The sequence below is a fragment of the Pongo abelii genome, chromosome 7 (genome assembly GCF_028885655.2).
Source record: "Pongo abelii isolate AG06213 chromosome 7, NHGRI_mPonAbe1-v2.0_pri, whole genome shotgun sequence".
NCBI lineage: Eukaryota > Metazoa > Chordata > Mammalia > Primates > Hominidae > Pongo > Pongo abelii.
The window spans coordinates 8,516,673-8,531,963 of NC_071992.2; the positions used below are offsets into that span (position 1 = coordinate 8,516,673).

Genomic DNA, 15,291 nt, shown 5'->3' on the forward strand with positions numbered 1-15,291 from the left:
AATAAGGGCTACATTCCAGGACACAGCCAGACCACACATACACTGAACCTTGATTCTAGAGACACATCCTGTTCAATGTAATTGGATTTTCAAGACAACAAAAACATAACTCTGACACAATATTGGAGAGCCAAAAGGAAAGGACATTTTGGGTTGAATTTTTTTCTTTTAAAAATGTGTCCTTGAGTTCTATTAACAATAGCTGAAGCCTGGGAACAGCTCAAATGTCTATTGAGAGGAAATGGATAAATTATATGCATATTATAGAGTAATATTTAGCAATAAAGGGGAATAATCAACTCTATTAATCAACATCATGATCATGGATCAATATAATCTTTCTAACCCTGAGTGGGGAAAGCTAAGCTAAAAAGTGTCCTATAATATAAATAAATGTTTACAAAATTCTAGAACAGAGAAATGTAATATAAGCTAAAAAAGTTCAGAAAAGCCAGGTGCAGTGGCTCATGCCTGTTATGTCAGAACTTTGTGAGGTGGGTGGATCGCATGAGTTCAGGAGTTCAAGACCAGCCTGGCCGACATGCTGAAGCTACTCCATCTTCACCAAAAATACAAAAATTAGCCCCGTGTGGTGTGGTACGCAGGAACAGAAAACCAAATACTACATGTTCTCATGTATAAGTGAGAGCTAAACATTGGGTTATACACTGTTTAGCTCTCACTTACATGGAAACAACAGACACTGGATATTCTTAGAGGGAGGAGGGAGGGTTGGGTGCAAGGCCTGAAAAACTACCTATTGGGTATTATGTTCACTACGTGTGTGATGAGATCATTCATACTCTAAACCTCAGCAGCACACAATACATCCATGTAACAAACCTGCACATGTATCCTCTGTGTCTAAAATAAAAATTAAAAACGTAAAAAATGAACAAAGATATATGAGCAGGCATTTCTCGAAAAAGGAGATACAAATGGAAAACATATATATAAACAATTCTTACCCTCTCTAGTCATCATGGGAATGCAAGTGAAAACTACCAAGAAATATCACCTCACACCTGTTAGAATAGCTATTATCAAAAAGATGGATGATAACAAGTGTCGGTAAAGATGTGGAGAAAAGGGAACCTTTGTATACTGGTGGTGGGAATGTAAATTAGTATGGTCACCTTGGAAAATAGTATGGAGTTTTCTCAAAAAATTAACAATAAAAATACCATTTTGTTCCAGCAATCCCACTTATTTTATATATAATATATATATCCATATATATATAAATATATATATATATATGAAGTCATTGAAATCAGTATATGAAAGAGATATCTGCGCTCCTATGTTCCTTTTGGCACTGTTCACAATAGTCAAGATCTACGAAGAAGACATACAGGTTATCATTCATTCATGGATGGCTGAATTAATGTTGTATATATATATATATATATATATATATATATATATATATGCACAATGGATATTATATAATAATGAAACCCTGTCATTTGTGACAACATTGATGGATCTGAAGGGCATGAAGTTATGTGAGATAAACCAAACACAGAATGACAAATACTAAATGATTCCACTTATATTTGAAATATCAAAAAAACAAACTCAGAAGCAGAGGGTAGACTGGCCAGGAGCTGTGGTGCATAGGTGTGATTAGAGTACAAAGTTTTAGATATACCACATAAATAAGTTCAGGAGGTCTAATTTACAGCAGAGTGCTTATAGCTGTGAATACTGTATTGCATACTTAAAATATAATAGGAGGGTGAATTTTATGTTAATTATTCTTACCAATAAAAGTAATAATTAGAATGAGAGGGAGAACTTTAGGAGGTGATGAATATGTTTATAATCTTGATGGTAGTGATGCTTTCACAATGTATCCTTATTCTCAAACTCACTGAGATATACACATTAAATAGGTACAGCTTTTTGAATGTAGTCAGGTCTCAACAAAGTGTTTTTAAGGTGGGTTGGTTAAAAAATTTAAAAAGGAAGGGTAGATGTTCCTTTGCCCTTGTCTCATGCCTTTTTTCTCCCTGCTGTCTAGAATTCAGAAATAATAGGTGGGAATTTAGCACCCAAACTAGGGCCTTTTCTAAAGTAAAGCAGAGCAGAGAGCTGGAAGGGACCTGCATCCCTAATGATATTAGAAAGTATCTGTACTAGCCCTGAATGGTATAACTACAGGTTAATTTTAAGTGAAAAAGAAATCAACTTCTGCCTTGTTTAAGCGAACTTATTCAGGCATTAATTTTATAAACATGTAGAGAATACATACTCCTTATGAGCAGAAACAATGTTGATGCCATATAGTCCATGATGGGTGTTCAATGTGTGATGATGATAATAATGAAGACAATGGTGATAAATAAAAGAAAATAAAAAGCAGTGAAACAAAGTGGTTTAATAGCTATACATAGTTATTTTGTTGAAAGATTCTGCTGCTAATATTATTCAATATTTTTGTATGCTGGTGCAAGTAAGGAAATTTACATCTGCTAATAAAAATTATTAATCAATTTATAAAACAGTAAAAATTTCATAGAATGGGGCTAAGAATCTGAATTGCAAACTAAATCTTTCAGTTGATTTCATGCACTGTAATTATTGAGAATCCCCTTATCTAGATCCAATGGATCTGGACATACATAAGTGCTATCAAGACTTAAGGAAGAAAATTTTGCTGACTCTATCCATACCTCCAGTTAGTAATAGATCTAGAGATTCAGAACCGAAATCCAGACCTCCTGCTTCCATGTGCAGTGACCTTTCACTGTCCTGTTTTGCTTCACTTGATGAAGAGAATTTGAGAATAAATGACCACATGATTCAACTCCTCCTCAGCTCTGAGGAATGTAGCCCTGTCCTGGCAAACAAGAAGCTCCTGCAGTAGTAGAGGAGGCAAATATACATTCACTAATCTAACATACAAGGCAGTAGGCACTGTAACATAAACAAGGCACTGTGGGGGTTCAGACCAGGGGCAAAGCGGGGATTAATAGGGCTAGTAAAGTCTAGGAAGTGTTCACTAACAAAATGTCTAATCATTAACTAAACTAAACAGTTTCTCAACATGGACTAATTAATTGTAACTTAATATAAATGGTTGTTTGTTCATAAACCTTAATCTTTTGCCAAAATATTTGTAGCTTATGTTCCTATTTAACAAGGTTTTCTGGTCAAAACTGTGCACCCACATCATTCTAATGAACTTAGTGTCCAATAAAACATGGACTCTCAGTCGTCCCACGAAGGTGATTTTGTGTGCATAGTACATCTCTGTGAATATGCCTAATGAGGTATGGAAGGACACTTATTATCCAAACAGAGACATTCCACTGGTGCTAGAGAGCCACAGACGGAAATTTTCTCTGCCTACTGGAAATAAAGCCAAGCTTTCTTCTTTCCTCAGCCGTGAGGATTGCTGACCTCCTCTTTATCATTCTCTCTTTTTTTTTTTTATCAGCCAAGCTCCACCAAATAACAAGATAAACTTTGTGTAAGACTTGGTGAGAGTAGAGTGTCTGACACCTTATGGTGGTGTAATACTCAAAGCGAAAGCAAAAACACCTATGACCAGAAAAGGGAGTCACATAGGAAATCTAGAAGACCTGTTGGCTGAGAGACCTGCAGCCTCATAGTTCATTAGCTCTCCATAGCAACTCTCACATGAAATGAAGTCAGTGGTGTTTCAAGTGCTTGAAACCCTCTTTACTCTACCTCTAAATGTGAATTAATTAGGCAAGTTTACTAGCACTTTCTAGACCTCAAAAGCAAAACAATCAGGCATTATTCTACTAAATATTGGTCTCCATAACTCCTCTATTTTCTTTAGGAAAAGTTAGTTAACCTAAAACATTTGGCATAAAGGCTATGCCAAAACTTTGATGGGGCCAGCCAGGAAGGATTCATGGGAGTCTCCTTGAAAATATTACAATAATCTAAGAAATCTTCCACCTATTGCCCCTCAGTACTGTTGGTCCCCTGTACTTGACTTTTCCCCTTAAGTTTGATTCCAATTCCTAACATTATCATTCCCTCTTCCTTCTCAGCAACTAGTCTTCTAAATTAGAACTTAAACACAATGACCAGATATGACCCTGCAACAGAGCATACCCTTCTACATTTAGCATGCAATCATGAATCACAGGTGTAAGACCCCTTGAACAGACATGGTTTTGGTGATTACGTGTAGGACTTATTGCTTTTACCCAAGAAGAAGATCAGGCATTCTAAGTAGATCAGAAAATTTTCTGGAGCTCTTGAATGTGTATAGGCAAGAAAGATTAAGCAACCTGTTGCCTTATATGAGGCAAACTATCTCCTCATATTTTCTTTTGAATTCAGGATGTCAAGGTTGGCGAAGGAGTGGGAAAGTAGCCATGGACATGTGAGAATGTGGATGATCCTTTTACATTGTCAGGGATGGTCAAATTCTATGCTTTATGTTGTTTGCTAAAAGACACTTTACAAAGTTTTCAGCAGAAAATATGATGGCACACATGCCTATTCTTGGTGAACCCAGACTTTTTTATCTAGTCTGTGATAGTAAATTTAAAAGGACTGCTTAGGGTTAATGAATCCTTCTAGTTATAAAGATGAAGGGCAGGTTTTGGACAATTCCCATTTTGCTGTAGGAAATCTAATCTGGAAGAAGTAAAAGGGAGAGATTGAAGAGGAGAGAACGGAGATGGAATATGAGTTCAGTTGATCAAATATTTGTCAAGCACCCACTGTATGTGGGGCCCTTACAAGGAAACAAGCAGACAAAGAACAAAAGCATGTGATGGCCTTGCTCCTAAGAAGCCAGAGGCCAGTCACCTGGATTGCTACATACCAGGAAGACGTCAACAAGCCCCTACAATACAGCACTGGCATAGGATGAAGAAGAGGTTTCTATGAGATAAATAGCACACAACCAAAAAAGAAAGCCAAAAGTTACACAAGGCTCAAAAACCTAAGGCACCAACCATTAAGAGATCTGATTGTCGGTGGTGACTTTGGAAGGAAAATTTTTATTAGGATTATTTTAGTACTAAGAGTTTTGAGCTGTCTATCCAAGATTTTCATCTGCACCTCTGCCTTAGGTAATACTGTGTGTGTGTGTGTGTGTGTGTGCATGTGTGTGTGCCTTTGCATGTGTTTGAAATATATTCTGTATCCCACACTCCACATAGGTTTGGGGCTGATCTGAAACTATACTCTTATGGATGGGGTTAAGCTACTCTATCACATTGTGAAGAGTTGATATGTAAGAGACTCTTAACATTTTATAAATTACCTTTAAAATGTTTCCTTTTCTGTGAAGGGAAGAATAAGAATTTGTAAACAAATGGAAAAATGTCTTTAACTAAACAAAAGAACAGTTTGTTAGCCTTGTTATGATTAGCAGAGAGGATAGCTGCAGACACTGTAAGATCACTCAGCAAAAAGATTTGACAAAACCTTAAATATGGCTCTATTTTTCCTGTTTTATAGAGGAAAATATTAAGGCTCTAGGAACTGAAGTGCTTTTCCCAACAGTGGAGTAAATGTCAGAGTCAAGGCTGGGTTTTACATCCCAGCTTTCCCTATACATTCCACCCTGTGGTTCTATTGTGCTGTTTCTTTGTGTGACTCCGTAAAGCCTGGTTAAAGGTGATACCATATCAAATTGTATTAACTCAGTAGCACACAACACCAGGGAATTGATTTATAAGATTTTTATCCTTGTGGCATTCCTGAAGACACATCTGATGAGTAGTTATCAAATAGTCATCCTGGCTAAATATATGGGTTTGATTTTTAATTTTGAAAATGAAAAAAATATATATGTCTTACATCCATATCCCCAGGAAATTCTAATCAAGTTTTAACACTTCCAAATTTAGATAAACTAATGGTTTTTTTGTTTTAATTTTCACTCAATGAAAATAGAAGAAACTAATCGGATAGAACAGCACAGCAGAAGCATTACTTATAGCCAAAAATGGAATACAAGAAGACTGGAGAAGAAAACGCAAGACAGTGCTTAAAAAAGGAGTCTAATGAAAAGTGGGGTCTCTTCTGGATGTCCTTAGGTAGACATTGCAGCAGAACTGTAAAGTATTTCTAGAAAGCTGGGGAAGAGAGGAGGAAAGAGAGAAGGGGCAAGAGGAGAAAATAGAATGAGGCTCAGAATACCAAGCCTTAGTACTGTCCCTATCACCTTCCTCACTAGATCACTGGGTGATCTTGGGCAAGTTTCTTCCTTTCCCTCAGCTCATTTCCTCATCTGTAAGGTAAGTGATTAGACAAGACAGTCTATGATGTTCATTGTAACTCTAGCTTTTGTTCCTAAAGCAAATAGCTGGAAATACAATGTGCTCACAATATGCAACAAATAAAAACAAAAGATTTTTAAAAACCCCTAATGTAACTTGAATTCTTACAAATAAGCAGTGGTACATCATAATTTTACAAAGCCCTTTTGTGATTTCATTTTTAAAATCATGTCATTTTATTTTACTTCATAATAAAGAAATGGGAGATAATGGGTTCATGAAGGAATGTATGGAAAAGACACAATAATACAAAATAGGTAATTGTTATATTAGTAGTTCCCTTTACTGGGGGGGGGGGAGCAGATAAAAGAATGTTAGGAAAAGCTTCATAAAGTGGATTATGTAGAATGTGCTTTAAAAGAGTTTGGTGTTTTATTGACTGGGGAAAGAGCAACATGGGGAGTTATTGTTCAAGGGTTAAAGCTATACAAAATGAGTCAATTACAGAGATAGGCTCCAAAACATAGTACCTATAGTTAACAATGAGGTATTTATATCTAACAATTTGTTAAAAGGGTCGATCTTAGGGGTTCTGACAACAACAACAACAATAACAACAACAACAAAAGGACGTAGGAAACATTTGGAGGTGATGGATATATTATTACCTGGATATTGGTTGTGGTAACAAGAGTAATATATACGTGCAAACTTGCCAAACTATATCCATTAATTATGTACAGTTTGTGTATAACAATTTTACCTCAGTTCCTACTATGTTGCCTGGCAAACAATAGATGTATAAAGTAAGATCAATGATTATTGCATGTGCATGTCGAAAATAATAAAGAAAGCAGGTGACAACAAAGACATCCTGAGTCTTTGGGAAATAAATAGCATTCACCTGCTTTCTCATCCATTGAGATATCACCACATTTATGTACTTGTGTGTCCCTGGAAGTTTCCTGTGGGAGATTTAGTTATTCTCTTTTCGTTAGGCTCTACTAATCAAGGACAAATCACAGACTCAGACAGCATCATAAAAAGGCCCAGATCCACAATGCCGAGACTCCAGGCTCAACCCACATTGATGCTGGCCCTTCAGCAATGAGACTCCATTTGCTTCTCCTTATTCTCCTTCTCTTTTCAATTCTCTTATCCCCAGGTAAGTTGGTAGCTGATTACTATAAGGTTCTGCAGATTAGAAGGCTATATCCCTGGCCAGACAAGATCCTAGAAACAGTCCTGTGGGTTCAAGAACCTAATATTTACAGCTTCACTAGGATTATAATAGGGAAAAATAGAAAAGAGACTCATTTAGCAGTAGCTCCTGTTGATAAGATTCCATCCATGTCTTTTGACCTAGTGAGCGGATATAATAATGGATGCTGCTGAAATTCAATCCTGTCAGATCAAACTGCCTACATATAAATTTCAATGCCCCACCAAGACATCTCAAGATACAAAGTAAGGATACAACAGAATGTGACCTCAATGAGATGCCTTTGTGGGACATGGAATTTATACGCAGGCAGTTAGATCTGACAGGATTAAATTTCTGTGGCATCTATAATTATATTCACTCACTAGGTCAAAAGAGATGGATGGAATCCTATCAATAGGAGCTACTGCTAAATGAGTGTTGACAAATCTGAAAGTTTTATTCGAAGGGACAAACAGAAAAATTATAATCCTAGAATAAGAGAAAATTATATGAGGGACTTTTCAAAATAAATTGTTTTATGTGGTTATGAATAAAAAATGATTTGCAAAGTGAAACTGAGGACTAGAAAGGAGAGTTAAAGGAACTTCAGACAAGTGAATTAATAAGGAGCAAAGACACCGAGAAGTGCTGCTCATGGTATATTACAGGTAACCACACAGAAATGGGTAACATAACTTTCAATACAAAAATGGCTAAAATTTAATGGGCTAAGCATTAATTTTGGGGGCTTTTGGAAAAAAACAGCATAATAAACCTAAAGAAGATAAAGGGAAAATTATAAATACAAAATATAAATTAATGAAACAAATGAGAAAAAGTAGTATTTTAAAAAACGTTTTTCAAAAAGTCTAATACACTTTATAATAACCTGGCAACACTGAACAAGAGAAAATGAGAACATGCTTAAAATAACTATTGCAGGAATGAAAGGTTAATATTGAAACAGATGTTTCAGAGATTCAAATAATTTTTAAATTTGTGTATTATATTCCCTCTTCACTGTGTACTTGGGGATTTTCCTGTTGCAGTTCACTATATCATGACTGTGCCATTAATTTTGATGCTAGTAAATTATTACCATCAGCATACAAATATGCTGTTGTTTTTCTGATCTAAGTAAAAGAATGTCCTTGCTTTTCTTCTGATGCCAGCTGTCATTCCATTTTTTGCTCTACTTTTCAGCAAAACATCTTAAAATAGTTGTCCATACTCTCTGTCTTCAATTCCTGTCCTCTCACTGTTTCTTAAATATATCCCAATCAGGCTCTCTCCCCCTTTTTCGATCATGCTATTGACACCACTTTTGTCAAAGTTATGAATAATCTCCATATTGCTAGATCCAATGATCATTTTTCACTACAACTTTAATTGGCCTATTAGCAGCATTTGACACAAATAATCACTTCCTTCTTCACAGTATACTTTCCTCACTTGGCTTCCAGGACAGCACATTCCCTTGATTCTCAGCCTATCTCACCGGAGCTACCACTTCGGCTTCCTTTGTTTCTTCCTCATCTTTTTGTATCACACCTCCTATAGGAGAGCTCCAGAGCTCAGTTCCTGGTCCTCTTCTCTTCTCCCTCACCACACACTCTTTGGAGGGGCTCAGCAAGTCTCATCCCTTTAAATTCTCCTTTTGGACCTCCTTTTGAACTCCAGGCTTATAATAAATTATCCAACTGCATAACTGGTATATCTACTTGGACACTTGACTTCAAAAGTAATGTATATCCAAAACTGAACTCACGATTTTCCCTCATAAACCTCTACAAACAGATTTTCTCTTCTTGCAGAGTGCCACCATCAGCATTGGAGCCTCTCTTAGCTTTCCTGTCCACTTTCATCCTCAGCAAGCCTCTATCTCTGCACCTCAAGAATCTCTCAGGGCTCCCATCCCTTGCCCAACCTCGGGCAGTAGCTGCCTCACACTCAGTGAAAGACCAGAGAATCTTCTTCTCTCAGCTACCTGCCCTGCCCTGCCTTCAGACCTCATCAGGCCTCTCTTCTTATGCACCTGTGAGAAAAGAGAGTGAAGGGGGGATTCTCTCAGCTCCCCAACCCACTCCCCAGTAACAGTGGATTTTCCCCGATTCTCACAGTGAGACCTTTACCATGCTCTGACCTCAAATTGCAGCAGTTCCTACATTCCTGTCCCTCAAAAGTGTCTCAGGTAGTTCTGCTCTCCGTCTGATCTTACCTAGGAGAGCACACAAGATAGGTCATGAAAAACCCATTAGTGGGGCCGGGCGCGGTGGCTCACGCCTGTAATCCCAGCACTTTGGGAGGCCGAGGCGGGCAGATCACGAGGTCAGTGGCTAACGCGGTGAAACCCTGTCTCTACTAAATACAAAAAATTAGCCGGGCGTGGTGGCACGTGCCTGTAGTCCCAGCTACTCGGGAGGCTGAGGCAGGACTATCGCTTGAACCCTGGAGGCAGAGGTTGCAGTGAGCCGAGATCGCGCCATTGCACTCTAGCCTGGGCGACAGAGTGACACTTCATAAAAAAAAAAAAAAAAAAAAAAAGAAGGAAAAGAAAGAAAGAAAGAGAAAGAAAAGAAAAGCATTAAAGCATTAGTGAGTGAGAGTGAGTGTGTCTGGGCCCCTACTGATGCTAAACTATCACAAGCCCACACTCAGCCTTTCAATATTTGCTTGAGGTTCACTTGTTTGCTTCTTATCTCCATCAAGGGCAGCTTCCTCCTGCTTCTGCTGCTGCAACTCAGGTACACACAAAGCATCTGTGGATCCGTTCTTTTTTCAGTAGGGCTTCATCACTCTGAATTTAAGTTAATTAGCTTTTTTTGAGACCTCAGCTCTGTCTTTTAAAATGAAATCTATGATCTATAGATTATCCAGCTTATTCTCTTTGTCAGGGCAAGAGCATTTTTCTATAACTTTCTAAATTCTAAACAAAAGTAAAAGTTCACTTCTTTTCAGAATCCCCCCATGTCAGAAAGTATTACTATTATCATCAGTTTAGTGATATTTATGGAATTCCAAGTTGACTCTGAGATCAGCTTTTGGGTTAAATTCTTTCTTCCTGATATGTAGCCTTTGAAATTTTATTTGCTGCAGATCTCTTGATAGTGAACAATTTTTATCTGTCAATTCCATATTGTTATTTTTGTTCTTGAAAGACAGCATTACTGAGTACCCAATTCTATACTAACAGTTATTTTCTCTCAATATTTGTTGATACTAGTTTACTCGTTTTTAGTTTTTGCTTTACTATAATAATCAGATAAATATTATTTCATTATAAATGGTCATTTTTTCAATGTTTGTGTGGTCTGGTGTTTGGTTTTAATGTTTTATAATTTATAATTTAATAATGTGAATTTATTTTTATATCATCTGTTAGAAATACATTCTTTGAATCAATGGATTTATACTTTTTCCTAATTTCTTTTTAAGACTCTCTTGAAACAGTGAATCCTCTTACACTTCTCTCCCCCCATATTTGAATTAAATAAATGTTAGAACTTCTGTTTCCGTGCTACATTCTGGGTATATCATTCAAACATTTTTTCTTTACTAACTGTCCTGTTACCTGTGTCTAATATATCATTAATAACTTGCATTTATTTTTAAATTATTTTTTTGTTTCAGACCTGCCTTTTTTTTTTGGAGATAGAGTCTCGCTCTGTCACCCAGGCTGGAGTGCAGTGGTGCGATCTTGGCTCACTGCAACCTCTGCCTCCCGGGTTCAAGTGATTTTCCTGCCTCAGCCTCCTGAGTAGCTGGGACTACAGATGCCCACCACCATGCTCGGCTAATTTATATATATATATATATATATATATATATATATATATATATATATATATATTTTTTAGTAGAGACAAGTTTTCACCATCTTGCGCATGCTGGTCTGGAACTCCTGACCTCATGATCCACCCACCTCAGCCTCCCAAAGTGCTAGGATTACAGACATGAGCCACAATGCCCAGCCAGACCTGCCCATTTTTTCTATCATCTATATTGTTTTACTATTGTTTTTACATCTTTGTAATAGTAGATTGTTTCTTTAAACAATCGATACATAGCTGCTTAATTATTTCTCCACATTGACAATTTCAATACATATAGTTTACAAGGGTTTAAATATGCTATTCATTTCATTAACTTTTATACATGGTGTCTTGCTTACCTGATCATTTTTAATACTGAACTCATTGCTCATCCTTAATCTGCCATCATTCTACGGTCTGAAATGAGAATGCTATTATCCAAACTTCCTCTGCAAAACTGACTCAATGCTTTATCTCAATATACAAGTTCCAGGATTAACAAACTGGAATTTCTGATGGCCCAAGAGTCAGTAGTACCACCATTAGCATTGCTGATAATAGCAGATCTTCCCAGAAGATCTGGGAAACCCTCATCCCCCTCCATCAGCTATCCAATACAAAGTGCCCAGTGCTCAAGCTCCAGTTCACAGACTATTTTTGTGTTTGAAAGAGGAGATATTTTAAGAACTTGCCTAACCATTTTCAAGAATAGAAATGTCTCAAAGAGATCCTCTAAAATATATTTGTTTTATAGCAGCAGTCACTTGAGAGCAGCTAACTTGCAGTCATGGCCAAAAGCCTAAATCTCTTTCATTGTAATCACACTTATTTTGTATCTTTTGGGGATATCTCAGATTCAGATGCATTCATAGTATTCTATGATTTGGGACACTACTATAGATTCTTCAAAACGTTACATTCCAGTTGTATTTTTGGAGGTATAGAAGGAGAGGAAAAACAATGGGCTCAAGTCTCCCCTGACTTCTCTTCTTACAACATATTTCATTGTCCAAAACTTTTAGAACTATATTAATACAGCATTGACAGTGGGCATTCTTCTTTTCCTTCTGACTTTAATAGGATTGAAGGAAGTGTTTTGCTATGAAATTGCTATATGAGTTGTATTCAGACAAATTTTGACTTTGTAAAGGCAAAATTCTTCTCATTATTTTTAAATGTTTACCAGGATTCACAGTATTATTTTCAATTCTCCCCATTCGAAGGCTTATTTAAATAACTTGATGAAATGGGTATATTATATATGTTACTCTACTACAGAAACAGAAAAACCACCACCAAATTATATTCTAAGATACTTTGTACACCAATTGCACCACCTTTTTTATCTAAGACATTCAATTCTTCCACAGGTGGGAGCACATGAATTAGCATCATTTACTACGTAGTTTTCACTACAGACTTTCAGACTTATGGTGCCTAAAGTAAATAGAATGCTTCTAGCTGAGTTTAAAAGCTACAAATAAACAGAAGAAATATACATTATTTTGAAAGTACCACTTGAGTGTTATGTATGTATTTCAATACTATGTTGCTAATTTTAATTATTCAAGGTTAAAGAGCTTAAATCTCCTCCTCATGCATTCCTGAATCACCCATTACTCCCACACATACATTGTTTGATACAGCATAAACCTAAGTAAATAAAGACGTGGCTAAATGAAAAAAATAAAATAATGTTATACCATTCTCATCTAGGAATGGCATCAGTAGACAGATGTGAATAAAAGTAATGTGATTATAATTTTAAAAATCATATTTAATAGGATCCATTTATTATTAAATAAACATTAAATTACTTAAAGTATAATAAAACTTTGACACAATGAAGACTCTTAATGCAGAGTGAGATCAAAATGAAGGTATTAACTGTTTCTTTCCTAATCCTTGCTTTAGTTGTTCTTTTCACCAGACTGTCAGTTTATTTTAAGGATATTATAATAGCACAAAGCCATCAGCTTTACCATTAGAGAAATCTTCATTAAATTATCTTTATTGTAATAAAGGTCATCTGGAGAAAATACTGGTCTGAACACAATAATAAATGTTAAGCATTCTAATATTTTCCACTTTTAGACACAAATTGAAATAATAATTTATAATGTCAAAAATATCTTTTTTCTAACTAATGTATTCTACGATTAAGACACTATTAGCAATTAAAGTAGATTAAATATAAATGTGGGGAGAAAAAGTAATTTCTACTTATGTTTGAACAGATGAAAGCATGAATGAATTGAAAGCCTGAAATATTAGCTTGGGGGAATAATGTCACTTGGGGGAGCAGGAGCAGGATATACCAACCTTTAGCTCTATACCCTCCCCCCAAGAAAAAATATATAGATAGCTTTGTGCAAACCAAAATAGCCCTGAGAGTGTTCAAGGGACCATTTTAGAAACTATGGCAACACAGTGAAGCCAAAAAAAAAAAAAAAAAAAAAAAAAGAAGAAGAGGGAGAGAGAGAGAGAGAGTGAAAGAAAAAAGAATAGCCACATAGAAAAAACAACTGCTGAAATCAGCATACCTGAGATGCCAGAAACATCTTTTTTGGCTAGAAACAAAAGCAGAAAGGGACTATCTGTATCAGCCACAAGGTGGAACCACCATGGTCCTCAGTAACCCACTCTGGCAGAAGACACTGACATTTTTTGCCACTGGGGTAAGCAACAGCACTTTCTGACAGAAAACACAGAGAAAAAGATGAAGATGTACCATCTCCTCTCACATCGCTTTTCCCCACCAAAAATGTAGTGACTCTTGGGCCAAACCAGGATTGGTACTGCTACCTTTCTTAATCTGCATGTGTCTCTGACATATGAGCAGCAACCATTTCAAGAGCTCCCACATAAAAATGCTCATACTAAATTTATTCTATTACTTAAGAGTGTTTATGGATTTACATTCCAATTGTGGACTAACTGTCTCACTGGATCTTCTTTCCTGCAGTAAGAGGTGGTTTGGGTGCTGCTGAAGGTCATTGTCTCAATTTGTCTGGTGTTTGCAGAAGAGATGTCTGTAAAGTAGTAGAAGATCAAATTGGTGCCTGCCGAAGAAGGATGAAGTGCTGTAGAGCATGGTGGATTTTAATGCCAATTCCAACACCACTTATCATGTCAGATTATCAAGAACCCCTTAAACCAAAGTTGAAATGAAACTGAGATAAAATAAAAACACATCAAAAGTGAAGTTATTTGCATGTAAGAATATTAAAATATACATATTAAGTACTTCCATCTTGATAACCATCTTGCATTTTCACTTAACAACATAAATGAATAAATACTAATTTCAAATATACCCAAGTACTATTTCTTTGTAAGTCATTAACAGATCTTAACAAAACTTTTAAAAATGAGAAAACTGTTACTTTTGTTTTCCAAGATGGTGGATTGAAGGCATTGTTAGTCTGCCTCTTGCCCTTGGAAAGACAAAATGTTGTGTAGAGATTCACACTGTGAACTTTCTTTCAAGAAGCAACACAGGAATTTAACAGGAAAATTGAAATAAGCCACGGACCATTTGAAAGAAGAAGCAGGATGCAGCTTATGCCATAAGCTAGGCAGAAAATTGTAAGTTTCCAGGGTGTGAGATGGGGGTAAACTGACTCTAAGGTATACACTTCCACTGGGAAACCTATCAGTCCAGGCCGGGAGGGAAGGCCTTAACCCTACGCAGCGCTGGAGCTGATTTAGGGAAGAGTGGTGAGTATATGAGGAGTGGCATTGGGATGTGCTTTGAATCTCCAGCACATTCCCAGTTTCTGGCAGGATGGAGGGCAGCCATTTCTGATTCTACCTCAGAGAGGACCTCCTAGAAGTCTGCCAGATAACTCAGACGGTGGTCACAGGTTGAGAGAACCTCCCAACTGAAATGTTTGATATAATCTTGACTGGGGACTAACTCCCCAGGCCAGAACTGAGAAGTCAGTGGGAAGTCTGCTGCAGCAGCAAGCACAGGAGCTGGGGGCCCCTGCTCTGCAGGTGGATCAGGAAGGGTGTGGCCTGAAGGTTGCAGTTGCTGTCTCCATAGGAGAGG

At 36.8% G+C, this 15,291-nt stretch overlaps 2 protein-coding genes across 2 annotated transcripts in view; one reads left to right on the forward strand and one right to left on the reverse strand.

Annotated features, from left to right (window-relative positions):
- The window catches only part of LOC134761888 (chitobiosyldiphosphodolichol beta-mannosyltransferase-like), a 966,630-nt gene that overhangs the window by 633,028 nt on the left and 318,311 nt on the right, over positions 1-15,291 (reverse strand). The window lies entirely within an intron of this gene.
- LOC112131751 (beta-defensin 109) lies at positions 7,235-14,551 on the forward strand. The gene is made up of 2 exons (XM_024241743.3): positions 7,235-7,386; positions 14,203-14,551. Exons 1-2 carry the CDS (start codon positions 7,329-7,331, stop codon positions 14,406-14,408), a joined length of 264 nt encoding a protein of 87 aa, XP_024097511.1. The 5' UTR covers positions 7,235-7,328; the 3' UTR covers positions 14,409-14,551.